Source organism: Carica papaya, chromosome 8 (genome assembly GCF_054855325.1).
Source record: "Carica papaya isolate Zhongbai chromosome 8, ASM5485532v1, whole genome shotgun sequence".
NCBI classification, from domain to species: domain Eukaryota; kingdom Viridiplantae; phylum Streptophyta; class Magnoliopsida; order Brassicales; family Caricaceae; genus Carica; species Carica papaya.
In genome coordinates, this window is record NC_142316.1 from 31,745,379 (window position 1) to 31,764,347 (window position 18,969).

At 35.5% G+C, this 18,969-nt stretch overlaps 2 protein-coding genes across 4 annotated transcripts; both read right to left on the reverse strand.

The window, feature by feature from the left end:
• Positions 1-172: 172 nt before the first annotated feature.
• SDP6 (FAD-dependent oxidoreductase family protein) lies at positions 173-12,824 on the reverse strand. Of its 3 annotated transcripts, none has more exons than XM_088210261.1 (7): positions 12,808-12,824; positions 12,064-12,537; positions 10,475-10,948; positions 9,553-9,884; positions 8,478-8,638; positions 7,376-7,634; positions 173-922 (listed from the first exon to the last, which is right to left on the reverse strand). In XM_088210261.1, the coding sequence occupies exons 2-7, from the start codon at positions 12,428-12,430 to the stop codon at positions 626-628; spliced, it is 1,890 nt and encodes a 629-aa protein (XP_088066387.1). In that variant the 5' UTR covers positions 12,431-12,537; positions 12,808-12,824; the 3' UTR covers positions 173-625. The 3 variants fall into 3 exon arrangements, with proteins under 3 accessions (XP_088066387.1, XP_088066390.1, XP_088066388.1); XM_088210264.1 differs by lacking the exon at positions 12,808-12,824 and having other exon boundaries at positions 173-557; positions 627-922; positions 12,064-12,609; XM_088210262.1 differs by lacking the exon at positions 12,808-12,824 and having other exon boundaries at positions 173-535; positions 627-922; positions 12,064-12,608.
• Positions 12,825-13,445: 621 nt separating this feature from the next.
• Positions 13,446-17,563, reverse strand: LOC110806356 (pentatricopeptide repeat-containing protein At1g80270, mitochondrial-like). Its single transcript, XM_088209663.1, has 3 exons — positions 17,364-17,563; positions 16,351-16,954; positions 13,446-15,040 (listed from the first exon to the last, which is right to left on the reverse strand). Exons 1-3 carry the CDS (start codon positions 17,396-17,398, stop codon positions 13,793-13,795), a joined length of 1,887 nt encoding a protein of 628 aa, XP_088065789.1. The 5' UTR covers positions 17,399-17,563; the 3' UTR covers positions 13,446-13,792.
• Between the last annotated feature and the right edge of the window lie 1,406 nt (positions 17,564-18,969).

Sequence of the window (18,969 nt, forward strand, 5' to 3'; positions counted from 1 at the left end):
TAACTCTAATTTATACATCATAATCTTATCAACACATTAATAAACTCAACTATTAGTCTCGCCGAATCAAGTATCATGAACCAACCAACATCATAAACTCAATTCATCTTTTTGTGCAAAAGAGCAAATTCATTCCAACTTCGATCTCATTGACAAGTATAGATAATTGCCATGATCAAAAACATGAAACCAGAAGATGATTAGGTTAAACACTAAAATAAAATACAATAAAATTATCCCTGGCAATTGTAGAAGAAAATACAGTTAGTATATGTACTTTCCAGTCAATAAATAACTCAGCCAAACATTCCAGCTGAGTTGTACAAAGCAATCAATTGGGAAGAAAACTATAACATTATTCTGGCTCTTGACTGCAGAAAGCTGGAAAAAGATCAAGTGCCTTCAGGAAATGTGTTAAGCCATAATCACATGGCGTATTGTGCTTCTGCCTATTTGTTAAAGAGAAGCAATTGATTTTTTTTCCCTTTGTAATAGCATAAGCTTAGATATGTATGAAAGCAATTCTTTGGAGACCCTAGCACCCAGAAATAAATGACCTTTAACCGTATCAGAATATTTGTATGCACCCATAAAAGAACATACAACAGAAATGCAATATTACTCACTAGTGTTTTCCATCATGGAACTGAGCATTTTGTGAGGATTTGAAAGTTTCTAAAAACTCTTTGGCTTTCTGTAACTCTTTATTCTGCCTTGCTTTGTCCCAATTGTGTTCACTGGCCAATATCTGGATAACAAGAGGCAATGCCCGGCCAGCTGCATCAGTGTCTAAGAAAGCAAGGCGAGATCTTCGAGCAATGAAGTCAACGGCAGATTCACAGTACTCGTAACGAGCACAGTATGCAACCTCAGCTTCAAGGAAAGGATATCCATGAGCAAGACGCTTCCCTAGATTCTCATTCTGGAAATTGGAAAGTGGACTACCGAGTCAACAATCCAAAAATATATAATCAAATGTTTGTGGATGAAGCTAACAACATAATACTGACATATGGAGCAGCTCAAAATCACAAGGCAACAAGATTGATTCATAATGTGATATGAAGTTCAACAGTTAAGTACATTCGCAACCAAAAACATGAGATCAGTAATAGGTCTTGTCTTTCACAATAAGATCTACTTTATCTTTTTATAGTAACAATATTAAATTATGAAGATTAGTTGGGTAATTCACCCTGTTAATTCATTCTTACAAAAATAGAAGCATAATCTTTCTGTTTATCTTTAAAAATAAAATAGGATCTCTCCCGCAGTTGGTACTTTTTACCAATGGAGGATTTCTTCTCCAAAATTTAGGTGAGGATTTGCACCAATGGAAACCATAAGTTTGACACATAATAGAAGAATAAGACAGATCATTCTTTTTTAGTTTTTAGATAGTAAATGGAATTCCTCCGTTCTATTTTATTTCAACCATTCCACGAGAACACATATTACCTTTTTCTTTCTTATACACAATATCTCGGAGAAGCCATTAAATTTTCAGTTTAAATGTTATTGTACTCACTGAACTCCGGCATCTTCAGACTTATAAATAAATGTTCCTGGCTATATTTCCCTTCAGTTTAAAAATTCTCTAGACAACTTCTAGAACCATTGTGCCAAAAAGACTCCAAAATCTCCATCTTCTTACCCTCCAAAATAAATACTCTAAAACACTATATAGAGTCAAGCATGGTTTGATTGAAAAAACCAGAATCTTATTGATAAATTTCCTGGATAATCTCCTGCTCTGAAAAAACGCACATCCATGTGAAGAGCTCTGACATCCGGTAATTAGCAATGCGTGACTGTCTCATCATATCAAACTTCCTTTTACTCTCCTTTCTGCTATAATAGTTTTTATTCCCTAAGCCATGGGATTCATGCCAATGGTTTCTGCCAATGGGATGAAAAGATATACATGTATTGCATCCTTCATATAGTATCAATTTCTTTTGTAAAAAAAAAATTAGTACAGTATGATTCATTTACAAACACTAAGAGAATGCAAATCTATGTACAAAGTTATTTACATATCGATCAAAATATCAATAAGGTTTCCAAAGTTTTTAAGTGAGCGGAGTGGATGACTCATAATTAAAAAACCTAGGGTCTGGAATCATCTGCCTCTAACTCTACCAAAATCAACTTCCATGTCCTCAAAAGTTCTCTTGTTCCTTTCTTTCCATATTTACCCAAAATGTAGCAAGGGGGACGTGACTAACATGATTTTTCACATCGTCGATACCTTTCCATGTCCAAATTTCTTCTTTCACCGAACCAGTTATCACTCAATTAATACTCAAGAGGCCATAAACACGGGTCTACAACTTATGCACAACAGAACACCATAGAAGGATATGGTTACATGACTCTGCCTCTCTTTTTCAAAGAATAACCATACACCAAAATTTTGCCCCTCCTAATCAGCTTGTCCAAAGTTAAAATACAAAATCTACCAGCCTCCAAGCAAACACAGCAATTTTAGGTAGAGCATTGTCCTTTCAAATTTGCCGGAACGGAAAATATGTATTTGTGGCACTTCTTTTAGTCAAGTAATTGCAGAAAGATATAACAGAGAAAATCTCTCTAGCATTGAGCCTCCATACTGGTTCGTCTCTGGTCCCATCAACCTTAACTCCAGCAAAGGCGAAAAGTGGAGCCTCATACAACTAACTTCTCAATCATTGAGATTTCTTATAACCACCACAGCCCATTCTTCCTCCCCCATAATACATGGTAGGCCTCATGAATTGACACATTCTTGCACTAAGAGCATAGATCCACAGGAACATTTTTTTGAGTATACTATCCTCCAACCAGGCATAACTGATCTCATGCCTAGTGCCAATCTTTCAGCTAATATAGGCCTAAAAATTACTCCTACCCACACAGATTTTTTCTGCACCCATTCCTGTGTGGTCTAGACAAGAGCCTAGTGTATCATCCTCTGTTCATAGTATCAAACTTCGCCTCAATCACCCTCCACAAAAAACTACCATTTTCATTCATGAATCTTCAATATTATTTCTCCAAAAGAGTTATTAACCTCCACCAAAGATTTCAAACTCAATTGACCTTAATAAATAGACTTTTTGATCTCATCCCAAGTCACAAGACGATACTTTCTTCTTTCCTCATTGTTTCTTCATAGAAATTTATAGTGAATTGATTCCTATCTATTGGTCACACTCACGTGGACTATCAATAGAGATATGTAATAAATGAGAATGTTTACTCTTGATAAGTGTGAGTCTCACTCCTTTAGATAAAAGATTTTTCTTCCATCTAGCCAACCGATGTTCAAACTTTGCGACCACAAGGTTCCAAGTCACAACATCTTTACATTTGGCACCTAGCGGGAGCCTTAGGTATTTGATCGGTAAGTCCATACTCCTGCATCTAAGAATTCTAGTCAATCTGTTAGCATCCCTCCCATCATCCAATGTCATCAATTCTGACTTGGCAAGGATAAGGTTGAGGCCAGAAACTACTTGGAAACTCGGCGATATACATCTGAAGTTAAATAAAGCTCTCTCATTTCTTTCACAGAAAAGAAAAATATCATCAGCAAAAAATAAATGAGTTACCTCCACTGCATGCTCATTGCACACCTTTTATCCTTCAATAAAATCAAGTTCTTTAGTCTTCAATGACATTGTGTTGAGGCTTCCATAACCATGATAAATAGTAGATGGGACAAGGGATCACCCTACTTGAGACCTCTGGAAGCTCTAAAGAAAGGAGATTGACCCCCATTAACCATAACGACAAAAGAAGTCATAGAGATTCATAAGCTAATCCATTTACGCCATTTGTCCCCAAAACCCAGTTGTTTCAACATATAATCGAAGGAAGTCCCAATCCACAAGAACCTAGGTTTTTTCTAAATCTAGCCGTGTAAGCCCCCCTCATTATTCTTGTGTTTCAGTTCATCTACAATTTCGTTTGCAACAAGAGCCACATCTAGGATCTATCTACCCTCCACAGCATGTTAACACTCATCCATTACCCTTCTTATCACCTTAGCCATTCTTCTTGTCAACACTTTACCAATGAGTTTATATACACTCACATCTAAACTAATTGGTTTGAAATCCTTGATGCTTGTTGCTCCCCGCACCTTAGGAATAAGTACCACAAATGTAGAGTTTAAACATCTTATGGAAGACCCAGACTCATAAAACTCATTATATAGCTCGATAATGTCACCCTTAATTACATGCCAAAATTTCTGAAGAAAAACTGTTAGGCCCAGGAGCTCTATCATTTCTGCATTGCATAAAACCCTTTAAAATCTCCTCTTCCGAAGACCTTTCTACAACAGATTCACGGCTTGGATTTTATGTCCTAGTTACCTTGTAACTAGCATTCCTGTCCACCATCATCCCTCTCCACCATTCTTTGATTTTGTTAATGTAACCCATTGACTTTGAACCATTTATCCTCAAATCTAAAAGGACAGGGGCCCCATTTTATCCAATCAGAGTCTAAACATATAGGAGAGCAATCATAGATAGTCCGTTGCAAAAACTTTGACAAAGCCTTGAAATCTGAAGTTGACATGTCATTGACACAAACTCTGTCAATTTTGAAGCAAGCCATATTCAACCTTTGATAAGTCCATGTCCACTTACCTCCCATGAGAGACAAATTTAGTAGTTGTAATCTATCTAAAGTGTCCCATAACTCATCAGCCTAAATCCTAGAGAAATGTTCCCCATATTATTTCTGCCTTCGTAAAACCATATTAATAAAGTCACTTCCTATTGTCCATGGGAGATCACATTTTCTTTTACAGTTATCCAAGTCATTCCACAACTTGCCCCTCTCTCTACCCTCACATTCCAATAAACATGTACCTCTATCCATTTCTTCTATCAACAAATAAAGTCACTTTCTAGTTGTAATCTATCTAAAGTGTTCCATAACTCTCATCAGCCTAAATCCTAGAGAAATGTTCCCCATATTCTTTCTGCCTTCGTAAAACCATATTAATAAAGTCACTTCCTATTGTCCATGGGAGATCACATTTTCTTTTACAGTCATCCAAGTCATTCTGCAACTTGCCCCTCTCTCTACCCTCACATCCCAATAAACATGTACCTCTATCCATTTCTTCCATCAACAAATAGGCTGAGATAAAACAATCCCCAGTCAAAAGCACCATGCAGCTAAGAAGTCCATTCTATAAGAGGAGAATCCTGCCAATTGCCCCATTAGTAGGAAGCTCCTTCCATCCAATCTCCCTTATCTTCCAAAGGCCATGTGCCATGTCGGCTGAAATGGAATTCACTTTAATTTCTTGAAGGCAAATTACCTTAGTTCCATCTCATCATACAAACGCCTTATAACCTCTTCTTGTGATTATTGATTCATCTAGCATTTTCAAGATATGATTCATCCTAACATTGGGTTGCATTGAAGATCACTCCTTCTCCCTTCTTTTCCCCTTCCTCAGATTATTGTAGTTAATGGTTGACTGCAACCTCTTCAATTCTCTAGCCCTATCTACACCTTGCTTACTCTTGCCTGTAGGTTTTGACTATCCCTCATTCACCTTCGCCTTCTTCCTTCTCTCAATCTCCTTGAAAAGAATAATAGCATGTTCTCGAGTCCATCAAAACTGACCCCAAGCATTTTACTAGTCCACTGCATGCTCTGTAGGACCCATCTAGAATTGTCTTCTTCATTCGTCCCTCCATTGGTCCCCCCATTCCCATTCTCAGCAACGACTCCAGCATCTTACACCTCAATCATCTCTCTAACCCCATACTCCCATAAGCACAAGTTCTCATTGTTGGAACCACCGCTAGCAGCAAAACAGAGGCCCCACTAGCCTTCTCAGCGGGTTCGTGCACAACCTCCTCTTCTACTTCTAGTGTCATTTCTTCCCATGTTTCTTCTTCCTTTCCCATTCTACTACACTCCTCCCTTTTTCTGTTGCCTTCCTCATCATCAAAATCTGCCATCACTGCCCCCACCTCTCACTGTCCCTGGTTCATCGCCTTCTCCTGATACTCAAATCAGGTACCCCCAATCTGACTCTGTTTTATCCATTTTTCTTTCTCGGTCTAGCCAAATTTCAGCCTCTTATCAGCCTTCATCTCATTGTTGGGCTCTTTAAGCCAAGGCCCATTCAGGGCCCTATCTCCCCCAAAACGACACAACTTCTTTGCTTTTTGGGAAATTTAAATTTCTCTAGACCCATCTTGAAATCAAGTCTCTTCTTCCCTACTTGACTCCCCTCTCTCTTCCCCTCCACCACTGCAACAAAGCTCTTCTCTCACCTAATCTCCAAACTCATGATCAGCTCCACCTTAAAGCTCGGGCATCCAGCATGCTAGAAGTGGTGTGTTGTGGACCACCTCGGACAATGCTCCTCATTCTGGGTGCTCGGTTTCAGCACCTTTGGTTGGCTAGTGCCTTGAACTTCCTTCCCACCATTTCAAATAGCAAAACCATAACCCTTCACCAACCTCTGGCTTGTGGGCCCTCTAGGATGAAGATGCGTCTCGATTCCTCCTCTTTCTTCTCTATAATGATCAAAAGCTCACCCCAGTTGTTGAGCCCCATGGACACCCAGAGATTATGGTGTGTACCTGCCATATTCTGCCCCTAGAATACCCCTCCTCTCATCCAATAAAACTCCTACAGAGTACCCAGCAGCCACTTGTCTTCATCCTCCCAGAACATGAGGGTCGACCTAAATCCCTCCCATTTTTCACTCACCCTAATGCCTTCCGCTTTCTTTCCATTGAAAATAACATCAACAGTTTTTCTTTCTATGATCAGGAATTTTTCGGTCTGAGAAAGCACCACGGCCTCCTCACTACTCGCCGTAGTTGCGAGCAGAAAGGAGAAAAACAGTGGCCCAGCCTACATCTGTACAGATTCTCTCAACCCTGTCTGTACACAATCGATTGATCAATCTGTTCATTCTTCACACAGTATCACATGCAAATCAAACCAAGCTATCCCAAAAAGTGTCAAGGATAAGGAAAAGAAAAACTTAGTAACTGTTTTGCTTAACCTGTTATTGAAGATGGGAAATTTGTGAGATAAAAGCATGTGGCAATGTGCGGTATTTGAGCATTTTAGAACAAACAGACACATCTAAAGAGAACACTATGAAACCAATTTCTATTTGGTTACCTATAGCTTACTCATTAAAACTGGATGCATTCCCTTATTAGCTACAATTACATGGAAAAACTTTTTTTGCAAAAATAATTCCACTTCAGAATGCAAACATGGAATTTAATGCATAGAATTTTCTTGAAATCCAAAACTGTTGGAGCCAATAAATAATTATACAATAGCAGATTACCAAAAAGAAAACTTTGTGAAGAAAATGCAAGATAAACCTGACCTGGGCTATGGTAGCCACTCGTTCTGCCATTGTACCATATGCATGAGATAAATGCTTTGCTGCAGCTGTGTCCATTGCCCCAGGGACTACTTTACCACCATGGGCTTTTTTCATGCGCATGTATTGCTGAGCAAGAACTGTAAAAGAGGAGGGCTCCCATCCGTCAGCGCCAACAAGTTGCAGTTTATGAGTTAAACAGCCACTGATTGGACTCAACTGTCCAGACTTGATGGCTGCATTGACTGCATCCTCTGCCATGCTGAAACTAACTCTAGTAAGACAGAAAATCAAATGAAGACAAAAAAAGATGATGCTATGAAGTAGAGAAGCAGGATAAGAAGCCCAGTGTTGGCAGATTCTTAGGTCACTTGGTAAGCTGGTAAAAGTATTTTGAGAATAACTTTCAGTTAAAAAACGTTTGAAGGTTAAAAATAGTATAGTATTTAGTAAAAATTAATGTAAACAATACTTTTAATATAGAATGTAATATTATATTTAATTATAATATAAAATTAATGATAAGTATTGAAATGATAAAAAATCACACAACATTAGAAAATTAATTATTATAATTATTTAAATAATACTTTTTGCTCAAATATACTAATAATTTAAACTATTTTAAAATACTTATTTAATTTAATTACTTTTTTCATTTTGCTCAGTATCATATTACTTTTAAACTAATATTATTTAATTTTTTAAATAAATATTATTTAAATAATTTATAATAAATATAAAATGACTGATAATAAATTAATATTTTATTTTATTTTAAAATACTAAATTTATTAATTAATGAAACCATACTTATTAAGAATATTATTTATTTCCTATAGCACAAGCTATTTTTTTCAAAGTATCTATTTCCAGCTTTTGATTTTATTTTAATCAAAAGTCCATAAAGCTTCTGCTTTTATCTAAAAGCACTTCTATTTTTTAGCATATGATAAGTTTTATGCTTTGTACAACAAAAGCTGAAGCAGTAAGCCAAACAAACACTAGAATAAATTTAGCAATTAATAGGCTATCCTGCACTCCTTTACTTACCATGAACTAGCCTGAACAATTAACTATGATGAGAAAATCAAATATAAATTACCTTCGGTAAGTAGTCCACTTTCCACCAGTGATTGTGACCACACCAGGATAATCTTCACATACAACATGATCTCTAGAGATACTCTCAGTGTTCTTAGCTGATGGATCCATTGCCAATGGGCGAATACCGCTCCAAGCAGAAAGAACATCTATACGTCGTACCTAGATTTCCATCACCGCTTTAGTATCCTCAAATAGACTGGATAAGATATATGCATCCTAGTGGTTGAATGAATAGTATTGACTTCTTCCCAATGATGTGAAAATCATACAACAACATAACAAAAATGGACACAGTAGATGACAAAGCTAAAGAGTAGCAAATTTGAAAATAAAATTATTTAAACACCAAAAGTTTTCCATTCCATCGAAGGAGGATTTGTTTCCAAGCCTTCATATGGGATGGCCAAGAGATCACCAGTGGAGCAAGTAGCACAACAACTAGACTCATTTAGACTTTGTTAGCATACCTCACTCTTCACCATGTTATCTAAAAATAATGGATTTTCATGAAAACATTATAATAGACAAAGAATCTACTCTGTCAGCAGGTGCACACACATAGAGGAGTAACAAAAAGCTGAAAAACAGAAACTGCTAAACTTGATGAGATAAAACCATCTTATCCATACAATGTGATTATGATATTTTCCATGACCTTGATATCTTAGTTTGAAAATTTTTATTCCATAGGGAGAATATTTATATCTTTTGATTGGTAGTTACCAAGGCTAGAAGCAAGGTGCAGACGGGATGTTAGGCACCATGGATTTCATAAGATGCCAACAGAATAAGCATACGATTAATAGATTTCAACATTTTTATCTCATTTTCCAAAGACCAGAAGTCAGTAAAGTTGAAGGGAAACTTAAAAGAAAGAAAAAAATTGTCTGTTTTAAGGAGGATTTATCATGCTCCCTGCCCATAATCTCTACCCTTATAATAAAGTTTTCTTTTCTTATTTACTATAGGAACATCAAAACAGAACCATAAAAATGAAGATGTGAATCAAATCTATAGAAATATATGAAAGCACCACATACGAGCAAAACGGTCCTTAGTTTGCAACTACTTACCTTAACATTAAGGTAATCACTGATAGCATCCAGTATAAACTGAATCTCATCCTCATGCGGTTCAGGGAGCAAAGTGATTGTCGTGTTGGAATCTGTAGTCCCAGCTACAGTTCTTCCCAACCAAGGCAGCATGAAAACAACGCGACCATCCTTAGTTTTGGGAACAATAAGACCCATCCCTTCAGGAGAATAGTAATCAGGGAGAACAATGTGCACTCCGCTACTTGGACAAATAATAGGTTTTGCATCTTTCTCAGCCATTTTCCTCACAGAGTCACAAAATGGGCCAGCCGCATTTACAATTACCTTTGCATAGGTATCAAATTCTTGGCCTGGTATCAGATCACATGAAAATCATAAGAGGTGCAAAAGCTGCAAAAGCCAACTACATGAACCAATCTTAAAAATAGCAGCAAGAGAAATGAATGATAATGGAACCTAAGATTTTAAAAATGTATCGGGATAACAAACAAGAGGATCAATCAGTGTAAGAGACAAAAATTAGTTTGTTATAAGGCTCTAGTAGCCAGAATAGTGTTTAAGCCATAAAAACACAGAAGAGGGAATGAGGCTCTAATAGCAAGAATAAGGATTAAGACATAAAAAAACAGAAGAGGGATTCAAATGGTTAACAACGCAAGGTAATTCAAATAAAGAACTTTATGCTCACATGCCTTTAGAGCAATTAAACAAGCTGCCCATTCTAGGCTCTAAATTCTACCTATTGTACACTGCAGCAATGTAGGACCACATAATTACGTACTGATAATGAAAAGTGCATAAAAGATAAAGCTCGAAGCATATACTAGAACTGATTAATACTCACAAACTCAAAAGAAATTACAAAACAAGTGAAAGGATGCAATACCAAAATGATGTAACCTACTGCTAAAATTGACACTTGCAAGAATGATCCTGCTACCTGTTATATTGTCCCGAATGCGTGCACCAGTGACCCGCTGAGTTACCTCATCCTTTAGAAAGGAAACAACTTCTGCATGGTTCAACACTGTTGCACCAGCTAGTGCAGCAGTACATGCCAACCCAACATTAAGTCGTGAGTCATTCATCTGGCCATCATAATACACAACAGTACCCTTCAAGCTCCTGTCCTTACCCCTCCTTGCAAGAGTAGGGAAGAGCTCAACAGATTCCTGTGCAGAATAATATCTGGACAAATGTAACAAGTGTGATCCTGCAACCAAGTCGTACAATTTCAAACCCATCCAGTAGTACACCACCTCAAACCAGTCAAAACAAGGTGTCATGCATGGCAATGCATGGCACAAATGTGGTGCATTCTCAATAACCTGTTTACGCTCCTCCAGTGCATGGAATACAAGCTTCAGTTGTCCATAGTCGAGATTGAAGACAGCTTTCTCCAAGTAGCGAACTCCTTTTGAATTTAAGACGTGATAATATAAAGAAAAATATTAAATAAAGCTTTCACATGTATTGATTTTTTTATAAGTTCATAAGTTCATAAATGTGCAAATCTTAACGATCAGAATCCCCAGCATAACTCCAGCTACATCAATTCAAACTTAAGCACCACTTGTTCTTATTATTCTAGTTTTAGAGAATCTTCAGCCTTCTTCTTAAGTCCTTTGTCTTTGAAGAAAATAACATAATAGCAGTGCTATGTGTTAAGATGGTTGATTTGTTCCTTAGATATTTGCACAAAAAGTTCCCTAGGATGGATACAACTTGTTACAAAGTGAATGATTCAGTATATGTACTGTTCTAAAGAATAAAGCAGGCGGAGGATTGAAACCAACTCCTAATCCTCAATAAACAATTATCACAGTCAGCATCTGAAAGAAACTGCACCAATCACTTTAACTCTCACGCTAGGTGGAAATATGAGAAGACCACAATCCACTATGGCAAAAGTTATTCAGGGTCAAACCCTGATGCAATTTAGACTAACCTTCTAAAGTTTCACAGTTCTAGATGAAAAATATTAAATACCCAACAACCATTCACAATCATAAACCTTTAGGCGCATATAAAGAACAATTAAATATAACAACACTTTATTTAGGTAATTAGTATATTAACCCATGAAGAAAAAACTTAGAATTTTTTTTTTATCTGCTCACGTCACATTCCCAGTTGGATTTTGTTATTTTCCTTTATCTTTTGACAAAGTTAGATACTTGTTTCCAGCATTTCAGCATGGAAAGTCATTACTAATGCATCCATAATCGGTTTGAAATATTTGCCTAACTTTATTGAAAACTACAATCCTCTTAGGTTCAATCGATAAAGTGGCGGACATTAAATTTTTATCCTTTCCACAAAATCCAAAAGACGGAACAAGAAAACACAGTTTTTAGTAGTAAAGAAATCAAAGTCATGTTTAAGTCTGTCACCACATAATACATTCACATCACTCAGCAACTAAATAAGAATATACATATTGCATAAGACTTGCATGCTTACTAACCCCATGTACGAAACGCATACTTAATCTACATATATATAAGTTACGACCGTGTGCATCCATACCTCCGTGAATTAGCTTTGTCGACCGAGAGGATGTACCGGAAGAGAAATCCTCTCTTTCAACTAGGCCGACGCGGAGACCACGGGTGACGGCGTCGAGAGCGACGCCACAGCCTGTGGCGCCACCGCCGATCACAAGGATATCAAGCGGATTAACGGCGCTGGCGCCAATCAAAGCGGATTTCTGTACAGTCCTCGATGGGACGACAGCAGTAGGATCTCTAATTTTGTTTCTCACGTCTACAGAGAGACCTTCCGCTCCCCTGTCACTGGCGGACACCGACGGCGTCAGGAAGATCGCACCACCAGACGCGGCGGCGATAGCTGTTGCCGCCGCTAAACGACGGAGGCGTGCGGCGGCGGTTGACATAATCCTCTGACGGCAGAGAGAGACAGTGGGAGGTGGAGACAGAAAGAGGGGAATGGGCTAGCCGTTTCCTTTCCTTTTCAGTTATGGCTTATGGGAGCAGAGTTTGCCTTGGGAATCGAAGATGACGCAAGCATTTGAATATATGAAATGGAAGATGAAAACAGAAAGCTTTTATTATTCTTATTTTTTTATTTTAAAAAATGAAATACAACCAAAATTATTAAATCAATTATCCGTGGAATTACTGGATTAAAAAAAACAAAAATAAAATAGCAAAATAAAGAAAATTATTAAATCAATTATTTGTACTATTTAAATAATATTTTGTATATATATAAATAAATAAATAAATATTGCGAATTAGGCAAAAGTTCAACCTGTATCCTCAGCGTTGTCGAGAAAGGCAGTCCAAAGAAATTCTTTTTAGTCACGCCATTGACATACTTAGAAACCTAGCATCCAGCCCAATCAATATTTAGGATATAAGGTGGAAGATGAAGAAATATATGATATTATTAGGGTACAAAATATAAAAATCACTGTGTACATTTATAAAAATAATTAAAAAAATGATGTCAAATTATTTTTAAATAAAAAATATATTTTTTATTATTCTCCTAAAACCAGCATAAAAGAGCCTGTTCATAGACCGACGAGATTTTGTGGAAAGAAATTTGTTTAAGTTGGGAATGGCAATTAGCAAAAATAAAAACAAATCTCTTATGATTAACAAATTAATTACTATTGAGTAGAAATAATGACTAATCTTTTACAAATAAGAAAATCAATTTCAAAAAAAAATACTTTCGGACACCCATGATCATATTCTTTAAAAGAAATGCGTAACAATTATTAAACTAAATAATTATTAAATCTTTATCAACTTTAATCAATACTTACTTCTTCTAATAAAGGTTAATTTGTATCTTTTTAGCATACATGCCATGCAGTATGCTAACTTAACCAAATCTTTTACCATAACACAGTTACTTCACATCACATCACACTCTGAAGAAACATGCAATTCAAATAAATTCCAAAATCTTGTGAAATTTTCAGCCTAAAATTGCACGGCAAAGAATTTGTAACCATTCAAAAACAAAATCAACATAATTAAGTAATTCTATCAAGAGAACTTAGTACCTACATACATCCATGCCTACTTCTCAGCAGCTCCTTCTGTATGGAAACTTGACAAATATTAGACACAAGTCGGGAGCAAATGGGTGGGACGAACAACAGAAAAGAGTTTGACCTAAAACTGATGAAAGTAGTTTAGAAAAAGGCAGGACACGGGTAAAGAAAACTGGGATTATAAAGAGCTGTCCCATTATGAATCGGTAAAGCAAATCAGATACCGAATTAGTCAAGCAAATCTGATACTGCTGTCTTCTTGAAGGGATCAATTTGAGTCAGCTGTGCAGCCAAAGCTTTATTCGGGAATATATTATCAGCCTTAATTCGCTCCCTCATCCCATAAGCAGGAGCTTTGGCATTTATATATGCTTGGACTAAAGCTTGGAACTGCTTGATTCGAGCAATGTATCCAGCCTGCCTCATCCGATAGAATATTTTTTCAGAATTATGGATATCACCCCTCTTCACATATTGTTCCATGACAATCATGAATGAGTTGAACATTGGCTTCAACTGGTTATGTTGGGATGCTTTATTCAAGACAGAGTCAGCCTTTTCCACCTCTCCTACTTCCACATAGAGCTTAACAATTGCATCCCAGGTCAACGGGCCAATACGGCACCCACTATCTGCCATCCGCTTCAGAAGGTCCTTGCCCTTGGTTAGCATTTTATTGTTTGCATAGACCTTCAAGAGAGCAGAATAATGCTTTGAAGAAAGTTTCTGCCACTTTTTTGACATTATATCAAAAACTGCCTCTGCTTCTTCAATTCTCTTCAACTTCCCCCATGCTTCAATAGCAGCCATGCACTCCTCAATCCGGGGATTTGATTCACACACCTTCCAAACTCTTCCTACTTCATCAGCCTTTCCAAGCATTGCATTGAGAGGAAGCAGAGCCCGACAAGCCCCACGATTTGTTCTTAAGTTCTCTCCTTCTATTTCCTTCAAAACTGCCTCTGCTTTTTCTTTAAGCCCAGCTGTAGCGTAATGCTTAGCCAAGATAGATAGTGTGTATGCATCCGGTTGAACGCCTTCAGCTTTCATTGTCTCTAGAATTTGATCCATCCCATGCATGTCGTTGGACATGCCTTTGGTGTCTATCAAAATTCTGTAAGTGAAGAGAGAAGGCTTGATATTTTGCTTCTCCATCAGTAATAATACATCAGCTATTTTCTTCTTGTCCAGCCTCTTGTAGAGAAGGAGCAATTGATTGCATGAAAATGCACTGACAGGGAACTCTAGGTCCTTCATTTTGTTGAAGACTTCCTCTGCCTTCTTTGCATTGTTAGCAACGACACAGTTAGCTAATAGGGTTCGGTAGATCACCTCCCCTCTAAAAGATGCAGGGACCTTCTCAATGTAGTTTTCTGCCTTCTGTAGTCCACGCACTTTCGCAATTAAATCAAGACGAGCAGCATAATCTCTCTCAACAAATTCAAGTTCATTATTTGCTTCTAACCACTCCGAAAGCTGCAAAACCAATAAAGGATGAAGATTACAAGACATTATACACGTACAATTTCTGACAGCTTTAGAACTGATATAAACTTGCTCTAGCAGTATAAGCAACCAATGTATTATTATAAATTTTATCATTAAAGGAGAATATAATTATTCTTAACCTATACATTCAAAAAAAGAATAATTATTCTTAACCTACAGTAACGATGCTTTTCTCTAACTGAAATTCCAAAGCTGAAGGCCAACGTATACCAACTCTTAGCAGTATAACTAACCAATATAATGTTAAAATGTTACAAGCTCACTAATACAGCACCCTAATAAATGGTTTGCAAAGCTATAGATGCTGAAAGAGCATTCATTTCTTAGAGAAAGAGGAGGGAAATATAGGAAGAACATAAAAGTAAAGCAAGATGCAGTTAGAAAAAAAATGTTTTTTTGGTAATAAAAAGTGTGTATATGTGTTAATAACGGCACCAAGGGGGTGTCTGCCCATTTACAAAAAATTTACAAAACAATTAGAGTACCAAAGAGGTTCTCCAACTCCTACAAAGAATAAAGAAAATGACCCAACAACAAAAAGTAGTTAGAAAAAAATGTATTCCAAATGACTGCTCACTCATTCCAAAATAGCAGAGAAATGTTTGTTCTGTACTGGAGGATGATAAAATATCAATAATAAGTCAATATGAAAAAAAAAAAAAAAGAGAGATTAAAGAATTGAAAAGTGAATCTAGGAAGCAAAATGACAAAGTGAAAGCATATAGAATGTATTAGTAAACTGATGGAAAAAAAATTGTGATGATCAAGGAAATTGTTAGACTAGCTCAAAGAAGTATATGCCTTTTCATCTTTGCAATGGACTAAAAAGGCCACCTATATTTCCCCACGTCTTGTTTTAGCACTTCGAAAAAAAAAATAACCCTTCTCATTTTTGTAATGGACTAAAAAGGGCACCTATATGTTCTATCATCTTGTTTTAGCACTGACAGAAAAAACGAGAATGATAATTAGTCTGCATAATAATAAGGAATCTTAAAAGATTCTTTCATCAGTCAAGTGGACGAAGTAAAGGATCTTTGTGCAACATAGACACTGTCGAAATTTTCTAAAGTAATGGTTTATAAGAATTTTTAAATTAAGAAAAAAGGCAAAAAATTAATCCACCTGATTGCAAAGTATCATATACATGCACAAACCATCACAGATATTAATTACTTCAAAAGTTGGTAAACAATACACAAGTTAATGACAAACAAAATAACCTTGCTATTTAAATAAAGTATTTCACATGTAAAAACAAGGTAAGTTGAAATAACCTGTAATGCCCTTCCAAACATTCGACGCCTACGAAGTTCCAGCATGGCCATAGAGATCTCTTGCCGACTGACTTCTTTTCCTTCTTTAACCCACGTATCAAGAGCACTAGCAACTGACAGACCTGGGGCATTAGCAATTGCTTTGAAAAGTTCCGAAGAAACCCTTTTTGAGCGCGCCCTTTTTCCAGTTGAACCAGTTTCACTATCTACTGAATCAAGTTCTTTTGGAGTACTTTCTTCAGTGTCATCCTCATCACTAGATAGTCCTGGTTCGGAAAATAACTCATCTTCCATTTCATTCTCAGCACTGTCCTCTTGAATTGCCCCAGAACTAGCAGGAGTTTCAAGTTCAGAAAATCCATCTTCCAAGTCATCCTCATCTCCACTGCTTCTAGCACCAGCTTGCGAGGAAAGAGCTCGCCTTCCAGTAAAAAGATTTGAAGAAACGTGCTTTGTGTGGTATGCTCTCAACATAGATGGACACATACTGCATATTGCTTCACATGACTCAGAAAACATTACAGCCTTGTCTTCTACATGATTACTTGATACTTCTAATTTAGGCCAAGCAAACTGAGAATATCCTATGATAAACCTTGGATTCCTGAAAACATAAGATAGTTTTTATTTAAACTGCAAAAACTTCAAAAACAGAAACATTTTATTTATTAGTTATATTCTTCTACAGTCAACTCTTCCGGCAGAAAATCTCAAAGCTAACTGCTAAAAGAAGAAACCTAAAATATCCGACTTCGCTTAAGTACCCCGTTAAAACTACAAGACGATAAAATATTAACATTAAAACAAAACATTTGTCCTCTCTGCGTGAAGCAATATGTTCATCTCCCCCTTTCACTCCCGTTTCTCGTCAACTAAACACGCAGAAAACGAACAACAACTTAATCTCATCATAGCATGATAGTATAATGCACATCCATACAGCCATATGAATGCTTAAATGTGTGTGCAGGAGTTCATGTAAATAACAAACATGAACAACAAGAGATGCATACTTAAGATGATTCGGAGCTCGACGTAGTGCCCACATGGTCAATCAGAAAGTTCCGCGCAAAGTTAGTAGAACACTAGGATGAAAGCTTAAGCAAATGGACTCGAATAGTCTGGATAGACGACACAGGTTTTTTAGGATGTGAAGGGATCGATACAGGAATGAGCTCTTAAACCCTAAAAACCCTGAGAGGTTACTGCTTTAGAATGAATTCATTGCAATTTAAGCCCACTGTCGCGTTTTCATAAAAGGCCCCATAGTTTCTGTAATTGTATCTTTACCTACTCAGTTTTGGATAATTGCTTTAAAGCCCTTGTAAATTTCTTTTTTCTTCCAAATGAATATTTGTGAAATTATTTTTAAGAAAAAATTATCTTTAAAATCCTTTCTTTTGTAAAATAAAAGGGAGACAGAGCTTATAAATATATTATCATTTATTAAGAAAGAGAAAATAGATCATCAACCAAAGAAAAATGAATTTCATTTATTTCTAGTTTTATAAAATATTATATCTATTTATTATATATATTTTTCTATTATTTATTATATATATAAAATACTAACAACAAGAAATTATAATTGTAAAGATTATGCCAGACATAAATCTTTATTATTTATTTAATAAATCTATAATATTTATTTTTAAAATTTTAAATTAAAATCAACTTGGCTAACTAAAAAATTTATGTTAAATATTGTATTATACATTTTTATTGAAATTATAATTTCTATATTAAAATTGTATTAATAGTTGAAGTAAAAAAAAGTCTACATGTTATGGTTATATAAATTACAAATACTATTGGAATTAAAGTTATATAACTACAATTTTATTAAATTAAAATACAAAAATTATAAATTTATTAACTGTTTAATTTGAACTTATATCGAATTTTTAACTTATTGTTTAATGGAAAATTTTATTTATTATAAAAAAAAAGTTAATGAAATATTCAAATTAATTTTTTAAAATCATAAGATATAAATCTCTTTTTTATTGCGATTCATAGTAAACTAATTTCCATTGAAGCTATAAAGCTTGTATTAAAAAAAACTATCACATTTGTTCCAAAAATTTTAGTATAAATATAATTAAATAAATTAATATCTATTTACTAATAGATTTAACATTTAATTAAATTTAAAGTTATAAATAAATAATATGATATAAATGTAACTTTTGATTATCAATTAATATAATAAGTAGTAGTACTACAATTCATCTAATAATTGGAAGGATGGCAACATAATAATTAAGAGGTCTAAGGAAGTGGAGTTATAAGGGTTGGTTAAGATACTTTAAATGTATACAAGTTAAATGTTGAAGTTGTTTTTTTTTTTTTTCCTCAAATAGGATGAGTCCATATTGATGTAAGCAATTGATATGTTGTAGGGTGAGAAATATGGATAATCGTGCATTTTGTATTTGGATATACCACTAAAACAAATAAATATTCAAATAATATTTTAGTTATTTGATTAATAAAATAGTTCGTTTGATACAATAGTAATATCGTTCTTTACTATATAAAATTATATGAGAAATTATAATTAAATATGTAGTACAGTCAATTTTTATTTATATGATGTGTATGTTTTTATTTTCAAAA

Bases quoted from the DNA above. Each gene is read 5' to 3' on its own strand.
- LOC110806356 (XM_088209663.1), bottom strand. From the start codon at position 17,398: ATGTGGGCACTACGTCGAGCTCCGAATCATCTTAA. The intron at 16,955-17,363 runs GTATGCATCTCT...TTATGTTTTCAG, and splicing joins CGAGCTCCGAATCATCTTAA to GAATCCAAGGTTTATCATAG. The intron at 15,041-16,350 runs GTTATTTCAACT...TTGGTTTTGCAG, and splicing joins TGTTTGGAAGGGCATTACAG to CTTTCGGAGTGGTTAGAAGC.
- SDP6 (XM_088210261.1), bottom strand. From the start codon at position 12,430: ATGTCAACCGCCGCCGCACGCCTCCGTCGTTTAGCGGCGGCAACAGCT. The intron at 10,949-12,063 runs GTATGGATGCAC...TAAATTCAAAAG, and splicing joins GACAAAGCTAATTCACGGAG to GAGTTCGCTACTTGGAGAAA. The intron at 8,639-9,552 runs GTAAGTAGTTGC...ATGGAAATCTAG, and splicing joins GTGATTACCTTAATGTTAAG to GTACGACGTATAGATGTTCT.